The sequence below is a fragment of the Anthonomus grandis genome, chromosome 2 (genome assembly GCF_022605725.1).
Source record: "Anthonomus grandis grandis chromosome 2, icAntGran1.3, whole genome shotgun sequence".
In the NCBI taxonomy this organism is placed as follows: Eukaryota; Metazoa; Arthropoda; class Insecta; order Coleoptera; family Curculionidae; genus Anthonomus; species Anthonomus grandis.
This window is the reverse complement of record NC_065547.1, coordinates 20,124,814-20,139,686: the sequence shown is the minus strand read 5'-3', so window position 1 is coordinate 20,139,686 and position 14,873 is coordinate 20,124,814. Positions and strand designations below refer to the sequence as shown.

General features: G+C 31.6%; 1 protein-coding gene across 3 annotated transcripts in view; it reads right to left on the bottom strand.

Moving 5' to 3' along the window:
• Window positions 1-14,873, bottom strand: part of LOC126748895 (protein strawberry notch) — a 197,884-nt gene that overhangs the window by 15,302 nt on the left and 167,709 nt on the right. For all 3 annotated transcript variants that reach the window (XM_050458439.1, XM_050458431.1, XM_050458448.1), the window contains 3 exons: window positions 14,526-14,659; window positions 11,190-11,451; window positions 3,938-4,114 (listed from right to left, as the gene is read on the bottom strand). In XM_050458439.1, coding sequence (XP_050314396.1) covers window positions 3,938-4,114; window positions 11,190-11,451; window positions 14,526-14,659 — 573 coding nt within the window. The remainder of the gene's footprint in view (window positions 1-3,937; window positions 4,115-11,189; window positions 11,452-14,525; window positions 14,660-14,873) is intronic.

The following is a 14,873-nucleotide window of genomic DNA, read 5'->3' as shown; positions in this document are numbered from 1 at the left end:
AAACTTTTATTTGACATTTGATTTATAGTTTGTCAACAAATATTTTGACCTTTTTTACCGTAAAGTCGTTTGATTTTTTGATTTTTTTTTTAATGTTTTCTTCAGTAGTAGAAAAATTTTGCATGTTACACGTGTGTAAAATCTCTTATTTTTATTCATGGGAATTTAATTTATATTCATTATTAATATTCATGGGACAAGTTTCCCATTCATCAAAAAAGGATCATTTTACACACTTGTTACATAAATAACTATTTTATACTACCGTGCGTAAAGTATATTGGTATTTTTGATTTTTTTAAATGTTTTCTTCGATAGTAATTTTTTTTATGCTACACGTGTATAAAATCCTCTTGATTCAAGGCAATTGTGGCATTCCCATTCATAGTAAAAGGTTCATTTTCCACACTTGTTACAAAAATAATTATTACTAAAATTTTATTTCGGTAATTTGTTAAATACCTTTTCAGTGACGTATCACACTCAATGATGTGTCACATAATGGCGGTTCCCTTTTGATATATCAAAGTGAGCTTAGTTAGCTAGAGGTGAGGAGGTAATTGATAGAACTTTGTCAAGTATAAAATTAAACGTCCCCCTGTATATCTAGATTGACGTGTTTTTTTTATTAAGTTATGAAGGGTGGTTGGTTTTGAAATGAAACCATTGCATATTAAGTGATTTACGCATGATGCCATTAGACTTTGAATCATTTTGTCGCAACGATCTGGTTTTAAAATAAACGAAAATCAATTGCAGATTGACGATGAAACGATATGAAACATGGATGATATGGAAATTATTTCTTTATTTGTAAAATCCAACTGTACATTACATTTATTTCAATATATAAACACACTATTTTTTAGAAGTTACCAAAAAACTAGTCCTATGATTGGAATCTTTGGTGTTACACTCAAATCACAAAAGAACTTTATCACTAATTAAGACGCTCGATAGATCAAACAGCGTTAGCTTCTTCGGGAGGTTTTTTAAACGAGTTTTAAGCTTCTCCCGAAGATACTTAAATAACTTTGTTAGCTAAATACGTGTCGAGAATAAAAAATAAAATAATAAGTTTTGATTAGTGGTAAAACTGCTTTGTGACTTAAACTAAAAAGCTAGCTCGGAAATTAATTTATAGTAAAAAACTGAAGGTACTATCATTAACAAAAATTGTATGTATTTAAAGTAAAATGTGAAAACTTTCTTGTAATAAAAAAAAAATTATGATTTATGGTAAATTAGAAATTTAACGCCTTTAGATTAATATTATATTAATATATAGTATCTATATTAATATACAGGGTCCTGCAACAGTGCGTCGGTCTTCCATAAAGCCTAAAAAAATTAGGTTAAAATTTTCTAACCTCTTAAAAAATGTTTGGGACCTGACCTGATTGTTTCCTTCTGTCATATACAGGGTGTTCGTAGTTAGCAATCATATTTTAAATTTCAAAGCTCCATTTCTCGCTTTTTTTAAATGGAACACCCTGTATATTTTTTATCCATTTAATGAAGATTTAATACATGAAAATTTTTTATTATGTAAACATAATATAATAAATAGCTATCTTTAATCGTTTTTAAAATATTCACGGTAATTATCCGTAGATAATAAAATGTTTAAATAAGAACCAGGAAATATGTATTCTTAATAAAAAACATAGGTATAAATATATATAGGTATTAATACCTTTTTTGTTGCCAAGCAAAATATTTCACCTGTTTCTCTAAATAAATTTTTGACATTTTGGTGCGAATATCATTTTTGTATGTGTATTATCAGCTTAAGTATTCAGTTATTTGAATTATCGTAACTTTGTTTGTAAAAGAAATTTGGAGTTTTGTTTCAGAAATCTTAATCTGAACGAAAATTGCATACTTAAAAATGCATTTTAGCAAAGACGAACTTGACATGATATTTGTGTTGGGGGAATCTGAAAAGAATTGCCTCTCGAATGTATGGGGCGCGCTATCCTGATAGAAGATGTCCAGAAGAAAAATCTTTTAGAAGGTTACTAGCAAGATTTGTGGAGACAGGGAGTGTTTGTTACCCCAAGCAAGATAGAATGAGGCCTGTTACTAATCAGGAGCAAGGGTTAGATGTGTTATTAACGGTAACCGAAGATCCTCACCTAAGTCAGTCAAATATTGGAGCAGCAGTTGGAATAAGTGAAAGATCAGTGCAACGAATTTTAAAAAGAAATCATTTTCATCCATACCACATCCATGAACATCAAGCACTTTTTGATAGGGATATACAAAACCATTTCAACAACTTGAATTTTGTACTTGGAGCAGAAATAAATTACAAAACGATCCCACGTTTTTTAATAATGTCCTATTTACGGATGAGGCAACATTTCATAAAAACGGATCAGTAAATAGACATAACTTTCATTATTATTCATCCGAAAACCCCCATTTTATGCGGCAGATCGACTACCAGCATAGGTGGTCATTAAATGTGTGGGGTGGAATTATTGGAAGCACCATTATCGGTCCCTATTTTTTTAATGGTCATCTCAATGGAGAAATGTATCTTTAATTTTTACAAAATGAACTGCCTAGAACTAACTTGCAAATGTTCCATTAATTACTAGAAACCGAATGTGGTTTCAACAGGACGGAGCTCCTCCACATTTTTCTCGAAATGTCTCTGAATATTTAAATGTAACCTTTGAAGAAAAGTGGATTGGAAGGAATGGACCTATTAATTGGCCTATTAATCACCTGACCTAACAAAATTAGATTTTTTTTATGGGGTTTTGTAAAAGAAATTGTTTATAGTAGAAATCCATCTACAACGGCAGTAGATATGAAGCAGAGAATACGGGATGCGTTTGCTCAAGTAACTCCACAAATGCTACATGAAGTAGAAAGAAGTTTTCAGGAACGTATTAATTTTTGTTTTGAATGAAACGGAGGACATATTGAACACTTAATGAAATAATAATAAAATGATAAATATTTTTAATATGCTTGTTTAATTATTATCGTGAATATTTTAAAAACGGCTAAAGATAGCTAATATGTTTACATAATAAAAAATGTTCATGTATTAAATCTTCATTAAATGGATAAAAAATATACAGGGTGTTCCATTTAAAAAAAGCGAGAAATGGAGGTTTAAGATTCGTAAAATATGATTGCTAACTACGAACACCCTGTATATGACAGAAGGAAACAATTTAGGTCAAAGTAATTCTCCATTCTTCTAGAATCCCAATTAAGTCCAATATTGATATTGAATTAACTATTAATTAACATTTCTAGTATCAAGATGAAATTAAATGATGTAATGATTTTTAGATTTTTTTTATAAAAAAAATTATTGCAGTCAAACTGCGCATGACAAAGCAGCCATATTTAGCGCATATACTAGGTAGCCTAAGGCGGTCTTAAAAATAAAATAAAAAGAGTGGCAGTCTGTTTAAAAAAAATGCTGCTTATATCGCCCTACTTTTTTGAAGCACCCTGTATACTTCAAAATATTTTCCAGATATGCGCTATCAGGTCCCAACATTTTTTTAAGAGGTTACAAATTTATAACCTTATTTTTTTAGGCTTTATGGAAGACCGACGCACTGTTGCAGGACCCTGTATAGTATTTAATTCCACGACAGTTCTATTTCACATCAACTTATTTGGAAATTCAGTATGTAAGAATTCATTCACATCCTTAGTCTCATGGGATGAAGCCTTGCTAAAACCTGCAGAGCCAGTCTGGCTAGCGGGATATCGGATCTAAAATATTATCACCCAAAAAAGTTACATAAAATTCTTAAAATTTTAGCATGATTTAAGATGGCTCTATTAGATTACAGTACATCTGTCTCGTATGGATATTGGCGCATTGTTTTCAACGAAACCCTTTTACAACTACTTTCTTGGAGTTGGAATAACCTGCATGTGTGAACATATACAATCTTACCTTTTTGTACTTTTTCTCAAGTTCTGCCAAGCTTTCTTGTCTAAACTGCAAGCCAGTATTTGGTCTGTAAATGGAGAACATTTGTTCTTTTTTACTTTCTGATTTCTTTTTGTTACCAGATGTAGTCCCGCCATCTACAGCCACCGCTAGAATGGCGGTATTTTTCCCATTTCTAACCTGTAATAAAAGAGTTAAAATGTAAACTATAAACTATATATATGTATCTAAAACTCGGGGTAAATTGATTTAATGTTTGGTAATAACAAAAAGCAAAATTTAGAACTTATGAAGGTGAAATGTAGTGTAAGAAAGTTTCGATTGTAGCTTTATAATAAAAATATGTAAATAAGTTATTTTTTATTAAAATCGTAAATTAGGGGCAAATATCATGGACAATGTGAGAATAGGTATATTATTGATTATTGTATTTTTACTTTAGTTATTACTATTGTATTGATACACAACAGACAAATATGATTGGGCATTGAATTTCCATAAATTTTAAACAAAAACATGTCTAGAATTTAGTATTTATAGTCTGGATGTAGCACAATAGCAAATACATATACAAAAATGGTTTATTAAAAATGGCAGTTGTTAAGAAAGAATAACAAAAAAGTGCGAGTTCATCGTTCTTCGAGATACGGATACCAATGTTAAAACGGCTACAAAAGTTATGAGAGTCAATAAAGAATTCTGCTTATACATAGAAGTTCTACTCCGCAGCTTTTAATAGTCATTTCTCTTAAAGCGTAAATATCTCTTATCCATTGCACGAAAAATAGGGACTTGAAATAAATCATTCGTCTCCCTCCATCTAGAGGAAACTTATACAAAATTTAAAAAGACGTCATGCTAGGTATTATTAATCCAAATATTAATTATGAGAAAGACTTATCGAGCTCGTGCAAGAAATGCCTACTAAACTTTTAAGCCGTTAATGAAATCTAATATAAGGCTACACTGGAATAAGACCAATTTGATTCGACTGGATAATTAGTTATTACAAAATGTATTAAACTGGAACGAATTAAATAAGCAATCTCTAATCGGGGTAATGAATTTGTAAAAGACAAACCGTGTTTTTAGCACATAGCAGCTTACATGTACAGGGCAAAAGTTCCATTTTGGGTACTTTTGCGGGGTGTCTCTGTTATTTTTAACGGTAACGAGTTGCGGTTTTCGCGATAGTGTGCTAATATTTCGTGAACCTTAAATATGTTGTTTATAAAATGTTCATTGCCCTCTAAGTATTTAATCTCCGTTATCTTTCAAATTGAAAAGGTAAAATAATATTATTATAGTTTTTTTTTCCGTAACCCTAAACATAATAAAAATGCACCTCAATATCCATGTACCATCTAAAGTGGTGAGATGACATGGAATTATAATCGACGATAATATAGGCAGACTTACAATTTTAATTGGTTAGTGACCTCTGGGGCAGAAATTTTATTCCATTTAACACCTTGGACATAAAAAATTTAAACAACATAGATCTTCGCTATTTAGGACGATATAAATGCAATCACGAGCAATAGGTTTCACCGAATAGAAAAAGACATCTAACATCGGGTTCCATTAAATAGGATATTTAGGGGACAATTTCCTTCGTCAATAAAGAAGACATTCTTCTTGATAAGCTTCAAGCACAACGGATAACAATTCTTCTCTTTTAGCGGCCCACTTTAGGACTTTAAGAGGTCAAATCCATCTCAAAGACGTTAATTTATTAACTTCTTCGATTTCATAATTCCTTTAACTAAATGACCAGATCCAATAAAATCATTAACAAAACTTGAAAAAAAATGTCTTGACCAATCATAAATTCTTTTCCATAGTCTTCCACTAGTTAATGTAAGATTTGGATGGCTAAGTATGGACTAGAATTTAGACCATGAGTAACAATATGCAAGATATAATCTTGAATAGGTTTCAATCGCCATAACATCTATTGGTAATTCAAATGATGTTCATGGGTGTCAATGCCAATATTCCTATATGTGTCACAACACAATGGTGAGGAAAATAAAATGAGAGGTGGTCAGAAGAGGTGTCATGTGATTTTATTCTAAATAATCTAGCATAAAACCATTACACAAAGTGCGAAAAAGTGGATTTCTAATTCTAGTTTTTCAACAAAGCTTGAAGAAATCACCTAAATCAGAACATGCTTGTTTAAAGTAAAGACAAGCTACATAACGTTCATAAGGTCTTTGAGAACGAGTAGAAACAAAAAAAATCTACATTCCTGTTCCGCGGGATTTAAATGAATCTTATCAAGTATGTCTTAAAACGTTAAAAATGTATGCAAACATACATTAAGGTAATACTTACAACCATTTATTACGCAACAAAACCACTAGGGCTAGTGCTTTTAAATATAGATGCAAAATCATATACATTTAAGCGTATAGAAAAAAAGAAGAATTTCATGGACATTTGTATAAATATTCGATATATGCGAGGATTTCGAATTTTTACACAACATCTCTTTCCTTAAAGTGATAAATATCTATGAAACAAATTTAACGTTTAATCTTTGAATAATACATCAATAACAAATTTGTCAGGAAGTTTAATTTTACTGTGGCATCTTGTAACTTCTATTCGAATTTACTTCACTAGTATCACTAATATTAATCTCTGTATTTTCCGCTCTATTCAAAGAACTATTAACAAACGCAGTACATAGTTGGTATTATTTTAAGTTACATCAATTGGTTTATGGGCTAAGGTAGATCTTGATATTAGAGATAAATTTTAAGCAATATTATTTTCAAGAAAATTTCATTTTAATTGGCCAGTGTGACGTTTATTATTGCATAATGCATGTCTTTATTACAGCCCTGAAAATAATTTTTTTTTTAATTTTTGTTTTATAAAATTTTGTTTTTCACCACTAAAGCTGCTGAAGACAGTAGCAAATCAAATTCTGTTTCTCCCTGATGTGATATGAGGAGTATTTCTTTTGCAAAATTTTGTTATCCCCACTTTAAGCTAAACCATTTCTTGTAGGATGATTAAGTTTTAAAAAAATGTTCGCAAAATATTTTAATGGTATTTGAAGTAATCAAATTATTAACTTCAACCCACTCAACCCACAGCTATTTGAAAGTAGCATCATGGAATAATAAGAAAATTTTTACCAAAATGATCAAAAAAACAGCATGTAGTCTTGCCCAGACATCCTTTGGCCAATCCCAAAATTGTATAGAAGTATTCAGTAAGTTACTTTCATAAATTATACATGTCTATACTCTATTTCAGAAGTGTGTAGAGCAATAAAACCTCATTAGGTATGCAAAAGTGGTACCTGGTGATCCACCAATATTTTATGCCACTACCTAAGTTGGGTATTTATATTTTAATTATATTTTTGTCTTGCCACATTTTTTGGACTATATAACCTTCGTTAATCCACGTCTCATTAAGATAAAAAACTTTCTTTTGCTCCCTGCGGTACTGCTTGATACTTCTCAAGTATTGTCGTCTCCAACAAACAATTTCGTCGCTCTCCAGTAAAAGTGCTTTGCGGTTATGCTTTTCCCAGGCAAAATCCATATTTTTTAAAGTTTTCCATAAAAGTTTTCTACTTATCAACGGAATACTGTCATCTCGGCCAAGCTCCATTAAAATTTTGTCTAGGGTGGGTATTTCCTTTTTAAAATAAAAAGAGTGAACTTTTCTTCGAATTATACATTTAGCATTTTCATCAAGGACTTTTGTAGGTCGTCCTGGCTTTTGCTTGGGAGATTCCACTTGACCTGCTACTTTTCTTTCCCGCAACAATTTGAAAATGGTGGACTTTCCAATTCCACTCATTCGAGAACATTTTTCAACAATTTCTTGCACAGTAAAACTAGGGTAATCCTGTTTTATGCAATCATGTACATTTAAAATAATAACTTTTTCACTCAGCGATAGTGGAGAATTTTTAGTACATCTTTTCGTTGGACTGAATACCTCCATTTTTTAAATATTGGGATAATAATATTGTGATTACACTACAGCGTAGCAGTGACTACTAACGTTTAAAATATGATTTAAAAGTATTTATAGTCTGTATATATAATAGAGTACTCTATTTCAGAAGTGTATAAAGCAATAAACTGGGGAACTCCGTTCTGTTTGGCTACATTTCGTGGTAGTTCATAGGCGCAGGTACTTATAATATTTATGAATTTAATTTTCACGGATTAAATGCCTTTATTTTGAAAGAGATTAAATACTAAATAAATACTTTTAATCCTTTTGTATAGGTACCTATCTTTTAACACTTTGTAACATGCAAAAATGGGGTCAGGTAATATATACAGACTATAAATACTTTTAAATCATATTTTAAACGTTAGTAGTCACTGCTACGCTGTAGTGTAATCACAATATTATTATCCCAATATTTAAAAAATGGAGGTATTCAGTCCAACGAAAAGATGTACTAAAAATTCCCTACTACCCTATTACCTATTACCCCTTCCTATTACCCTAGTTTTACTGTGCAAGAAATTGTTGAAAAATGTTCTCGAATGAGTGGAATTGGAAAGTCCACCATTTTCAAATTGTTGCGGGAAAGAAAAGTAGCAGGTCAAGTGGAATCTCCCAAGCAAAAGCCAGGACGACCTACAAAAGTCCTTGATGAAAATGCTAAATGTATAATTCGAAGAAAAGTTCACTCTTTTTATTTTAAAAAGGAAATACCCACCCTAGACAAAATTTTAATGGAGCTTGGCCGAGATGACAGTATTCCGTTGATAAGTAAAAAACTTTTATGGAAAACTTTAAAAAATATGGATTTTGCTTGGGAAAAGCATAACCGCAAAGCACTTTTACTGGAGAGCGACGAAATTGTTTGTTGGAGACGACAATACTTCAGAACTATCAAGCAGTACCGCAGGGAGCGGTACTGCTTGATAAAATGTGGCAAGACAAAAATATAACCAGTGCTCGCCCAGCTTTCATAGAAGGCCTGTCTACGGGTATTAAAGTACCTTCGGGAAAAGGAAAAAGACTTATAATCACACATATTGGAAGCGAAGAGGGATTTTTAAAAGAAGGTCTGCTAACCTTTGAGTCGACTCGCACAGGAGATTACCATGAAGACATGAACTCAGACGTTTTCGAGGACTATTTTGGTGAAATGATAAAATTTCTTCCGGCTAATTCGGTGGTGGTTATGGATAACGCAAGCTATCATTCACGGCGAATAGAGAAGACGCCAACTTCAAGTTGGAGAAAGCAAGAAATTATCGATTGGCTGACTGCAAAAGGTATTGCGTTTGAAGCAAATTTGATAAAAAAAGAACTGCTGGCAATAGCAAACTTACACAAAACTCGTTTCATGAAATACGCCGTGGAAGATATAGCCGAAAAATATAATATAACTGTACTGCGCTTACCGCCATATCATTGCGAACTAAATCCTATAGAACTGATATGGGCGCAGGTAAAAGGATTTGTAGCAAGACAAAACACGACTTTTAAAATGAAAGATGTTAAGCTACTGTTTGATCAAGCCATTACGGAAGCGACACCAGAGAATTGGCGAAAAGCAGTCCAGCATGTAATTAAGCAAGAGGACAAAATGTGGGATCTTGACAACCTCATCGATCAGACAGTCGATCCTTTAATTATAATGTCAAGAGGTGATGACAGTTCGTCAGATGACGAAGAAGACTACAATCTATTATAATTTAAAATTGTTATACACTGTTCAAAAAGTGCCAGATCCAAAAGTGACATTTTCAACTGTTTTACTCTACATATTATGTTCAATAAATTTGTGAAAAAAATATATTATTCCATTTAAACAAAAGTAACTTTCTAAAATAAAATAGCATTTAAGTACATTAATTATAAGATAAAAAACAAGTCCCAGTTGCACGCCTTTGGCGAACCGTTTTCAATGTTTATCAGTGGGTAACAATGGGCAAAACTCATAAATTGACCCAAAACCGGGTGGCACTACCTGCAATCAACGAAAAGAAAGAATTTTACATTGAAACTAATACCCAACTTAGGTAGTGGCATAAAATATTGGTGGATCACCAGGTACCACTTTTGCATACCTAATGAGGTTTTATTGCTCTACACACTTCTGAAATAGAGTATTTAATATATATATTATTATAATAACTTTTAATTTATGTAAACATATACAGAGGATTTCATTTAATAAACGTACATTTTTCATTCAATTTCAGAACATCATTCAAAGTACAACAGATAATAAGAATTAATAAGTTATTAAGTACGCGGTACATAGCTAAGAGATATAAAGTACGAATATTCAATATATATAAATATTTTCAAATATGTCTATAAAACCATAGCAGCAAATACCAACTCAGCACAATATATACAAAAATCCATTGTTAATAAAATTAAATCAAACTCCAATTAAAATTAAGCTGCAGTCCAAGTTTATTTCAAGTTTCAAACCTATTTCAGATCCAATATTTTTTTTGATTATAGTGAAATTTTGTATAAATAAATAAAATCTTTTGTTGTGAATATATATTTATAATATACAGGAGACTGCAGTAAGATACAGCAATTTTATTACTGCCTCTTGCATTCTTTTAAAACTAAAACTATAAGTTTACTTTTACCTACTTGATATTATATGGAAAATTATTGCCATAACTTGAAACCTTTAGAGATACTGGAATATAGCATAATATTTGTGCAAAACTAATAAAAATAGTTTTTCCTCGAAAACCGTTTACGTAATCAATATTGATTAAGAGTACCTTTTTTTATACTAAGTTTTGTACTATTTTTACTTTTGTCAAATACATAAAGAAAACTGATAAGAATATGTTACAGACAATCCGTTGTATGTATAATTGAAAGCAATTCTGATTCATTAAAAACCACTTGATTTGTGTGCTTTGAATCTAATAAATTTAAGGGGAAATAAAGAATTATAGTTGGCGTCAAACATAATCTATTTTGGTCACCTGTCAAAAAACCTGCTTACCACCAGTCAAACAATGGTTGCGACCTGCTATTTACATTGTTTGACGGGTGGAAAGCAGGTTTTTTGACAGGTGACCAAAATAAATTATGTATGACGTCAACTATAAGAAGTTGACTCATAAAAACCCATCTACTATCTAAAACCTTTCTTCTTTCCTTTGTTTGTGTGTTTTCTTCCCATGTTTAGTATATTTCGCAGAAATAGAAAAAAAATTCCTAGCTATAATAAGTTCATGCTTAAAACTATTAACAAGTACATATTAACTGGTACCTGATGTGACACCCAGAATCCTTCATTTTCTCCAATAAGATCAGCAAATTTTTCTAGAGCTTCGGGCCAAGACATTCCTCGCTCTACATGAACGGTATGAAGTTCTGTAGGGGCAGTTCCGGTTGAGTGTTTCCTCATAAAGGTGACGCACCTCACGCGTTTGACGACTTCACCCCCAGCACCTAAATCTAAAATGCCTAGGTCAAAGCGACCGCTCCTCTTTGCCTGCGTTATAATCGCAGCTAATGTATCCGTAAAATATCTAAAAAGAAAAGGATTGTAGAAGAGTGGTTATTCAAGCCTTTATTCAAACATTATCTGGTTTATTGATGGTTTAAAGAGATGGCCTAAATTTATAACGATTAAATAAATATATATAAACCCAATATATTTGCGATGTGTAGCTCGTTTTTTATGTAACAGTAATAGCAGTGAAATAAAAGTTGTCTTGAAGGTTAAACAAGTCAACATGGAGAGCAAGCAGAAAATATACAGATATATTTTTTCATAGAAAAATTCTCTTTTAAGAATAGGAGATATTCCCAACTGATCCCTTTTTTGAATCTATTTTTTCCCTCACACGTTTTTTTATTCATCTTATTCCTTTGGTACAAGAATAAAAGCAAGAACATCACTTGACGCCATCTTTCTAAAGCTGAATGCCATAGAAGTAAAAAGTGAAAACGAGCCTTAAAATTTAGAAAAAATATTATTTCCAAAATAGAATCATTTACAGTAGTATAGAAGTACTAATATAGCTCCTTATTATTCACAACTGTGCGTATCAACAAAACGAGTAGTTTTAAAATTATGAAGTAAAACTTCAACCAATTCATCGTTAATAATACAACAATCTGCTTGAAGTAATTTTCAACTAACTAAAGTGCCGCATAACTCAAGTTCTATATCCGTAATTTTGCTTTTGATCTCCTTTTCCTCCTCTTAAGTCATCACAAAGGAAAAATGTGGGAAGGTGTTGTTTAGTCACAAGAACTATTAATGTCGCCGTTTCAGAAAAAAATGCTACCTGAGATTTTCCGGGGTGTATAAAATAATGAGTATATAAAATAATGTTATCGTTTCTCCTATTCTGTAGCCGCTCTCAGAGATATTCGTGATCCAAGTATTTCAAGTGCTCCAAGAAAAACTTGTTATTATGACACATTTGCCAATCCTCAAAATATGCCTTCGTACTAAAAATATTTTCGTTTTCGACAATTGATTAAGGTATTATATTTTCCAATTTTTTTACAGAAATAAATTATTTAATCGGCTTCTACAGGTTTCTTTGCAATGCAATAGATATTCATTTAGAAATGTTGAATAGACGTAAAAAAATAGAATTGATTTCCGCTTTGTTCCAGCAAAACAGCAAGTTTGCTGCCAGCAAATACATTCCTATTTATATTGAAGAATAATTCTAATACAGCTATAATATTTAAATAATGCAAGATATTGAGGAATTCAAATGAGACGAATTTTAGGTGACAGTCATTGCGAATTAAAGAGAAAATTTATTAAATTAAATATGTTAAAACTATCGTTTTAGAGATACCATTCCGAAGTACGCATTTAAATAATTTAGGTGTAAAAGTTTAGTTTAGGTTTAGAATTTAAAGATATAAAAAGTAAGGGTGTACAAAGGTGTTTAATAAAAAATAAACAATTTAGCTTAATATATTTTATTTTATTAAATTATTCTCTATTATTCGCGAGACAATAATGAAGTCTGTTTTGAAATTCCTCGCGAATATTGGCATCAAGTGTTTGTCCGCTAATATCTTTACATTCGCGACAATGATAATTGTAACAATCATAATCAACTGGTCTTTTTTAAAATGTTAACTAAACGTAAAATTAAACGTATTAAAAATGCTAGTTACTGCAGTGTTATTTTTGTACCTTATTTAGTGCAAAAAATACTAGTAAAATAACAATAGTTATTTTTTTGCAAATAATAGATGCATATTTTACAAAAAAAAATGTTGGTGCTGTTTGCGTCACACATTATTTTAAATTATTATATTTAAAATACATATAAAACATATTATACACAAAACAATTTAAAATTTAATTTAGAATTTTAAATCGTTTTATGTGTAATTTATATTGTTAATTTAAAATAATGTGTGACGCTATGAGGCAACCACTTGACTTACCAAGTGGTTGCAAGCCACTTAAGTTGATAAAATGTCTTTTATTACAACACATTTTTGCGTACTCTTCGCGTAGTGCGGGTATACACGATCCGGTTTCAACGGACGGCATGGGATATACGCGATACATACTGCGTTCAAAACGAATATGCACTAGGAAAAATTCCGAAATTTAATTACTTCGAGACTTTCATCAAGAAATAATGTCTTCATTGCTAAGAATTATTTGTGGTCTTGAAGCAGAAGATGTTTTGCGAGAGTCAGTATAACGTAAACATTGAAGGCATCCATATTTTGAAAGTGGTGTAGAAAAAAAAATCGAACAAATTTTATACAAATATTCGGCAGTATAATGATAAGTTTTTCAATTATTACAGAATGTCTAAAAAATCATTTGGCGAATTGTTAACTGGATTAAAACAAGATATTTAATGTAATAATTTCGGTGAAAATGACCAAAAACGCGCGTTACAAGCAGAACGTGTACCGAGATACATTTAAATACATGCGTTGGCTAGGACCATCCCGTCGTCCGTCGCCTGTTGCTACCGCAGCAAGCTGCGTTTCTCTTCCGTCGATGCGGTGCTAACGCGTCGTGTATTGCCTCCTATTTAAACCTATGTGTTGTTCTACCAATGCGGTACCGCTGCGTTTCTCCCGCATCCGTTGAACCCGGATCGTGTATGCCCGCACTACGGGTCAACCGATGTTGTTTTTTTTCGGTTCGAACACAGATGTAAAATGCTCCGCAAAAGTGCGGAGCTATTTACATCTGTGGGTTCGAAGATATGAGATTATATTGCCCTTTAAACTGATATACCAACCTTAAGGTAGCCAGTTGAAATACCAAAGTTTGAGGTCGGTAAAATATCCATTATTCCCCGACCTTTTTGGTCACTATTCGCTGATACGTCAACCGCTTTAATTTTTTTTGGCACTGTTGAATCGACATTTATATACTGCTTACAATGATGTGTCACAGGATAGAGGTTCTCATTTAACAAAGCAAAATGAAGTTAGCTGGGGGTGAGAAGGCGATTGACAGAAATGAACTTTGTCAAATAAAAAATTAAACGTCGCCCTGTATATATCTAGTTTCACGTGTCTTTTTTAAGAAGTTATTAAGGGTGGTTCGTTTTAAAATGAAAGCACTCTATATGTTACTGGAGACAATACTTACTTAAATAACCTATTTTGTAATTCTACTGGCATTCCAAGTATTCGATTAAGGAACTTTGACATATTGTTATAGTCTTTATCCAAAGACAAGACTCCAGGCATATTTTCGCTATTTACTATGAGTCCTACTCCAACCTAAAAAGAAGATTACTTTAAATATTTAAATTAAATAATTAAAAACTCTCTTTTAAATAAGTTACATAACATTTCAATATATTGACTAATTATTGTAATATTAAATTTGCCATATACAGGGTGTCCCAAAAGTATGGACACACCCAAAAATCTTGGGAAATATGGGCGCTAGAAAAAATCATTAAATGCAAAAGTTTTGGGGAATCAATCGGTG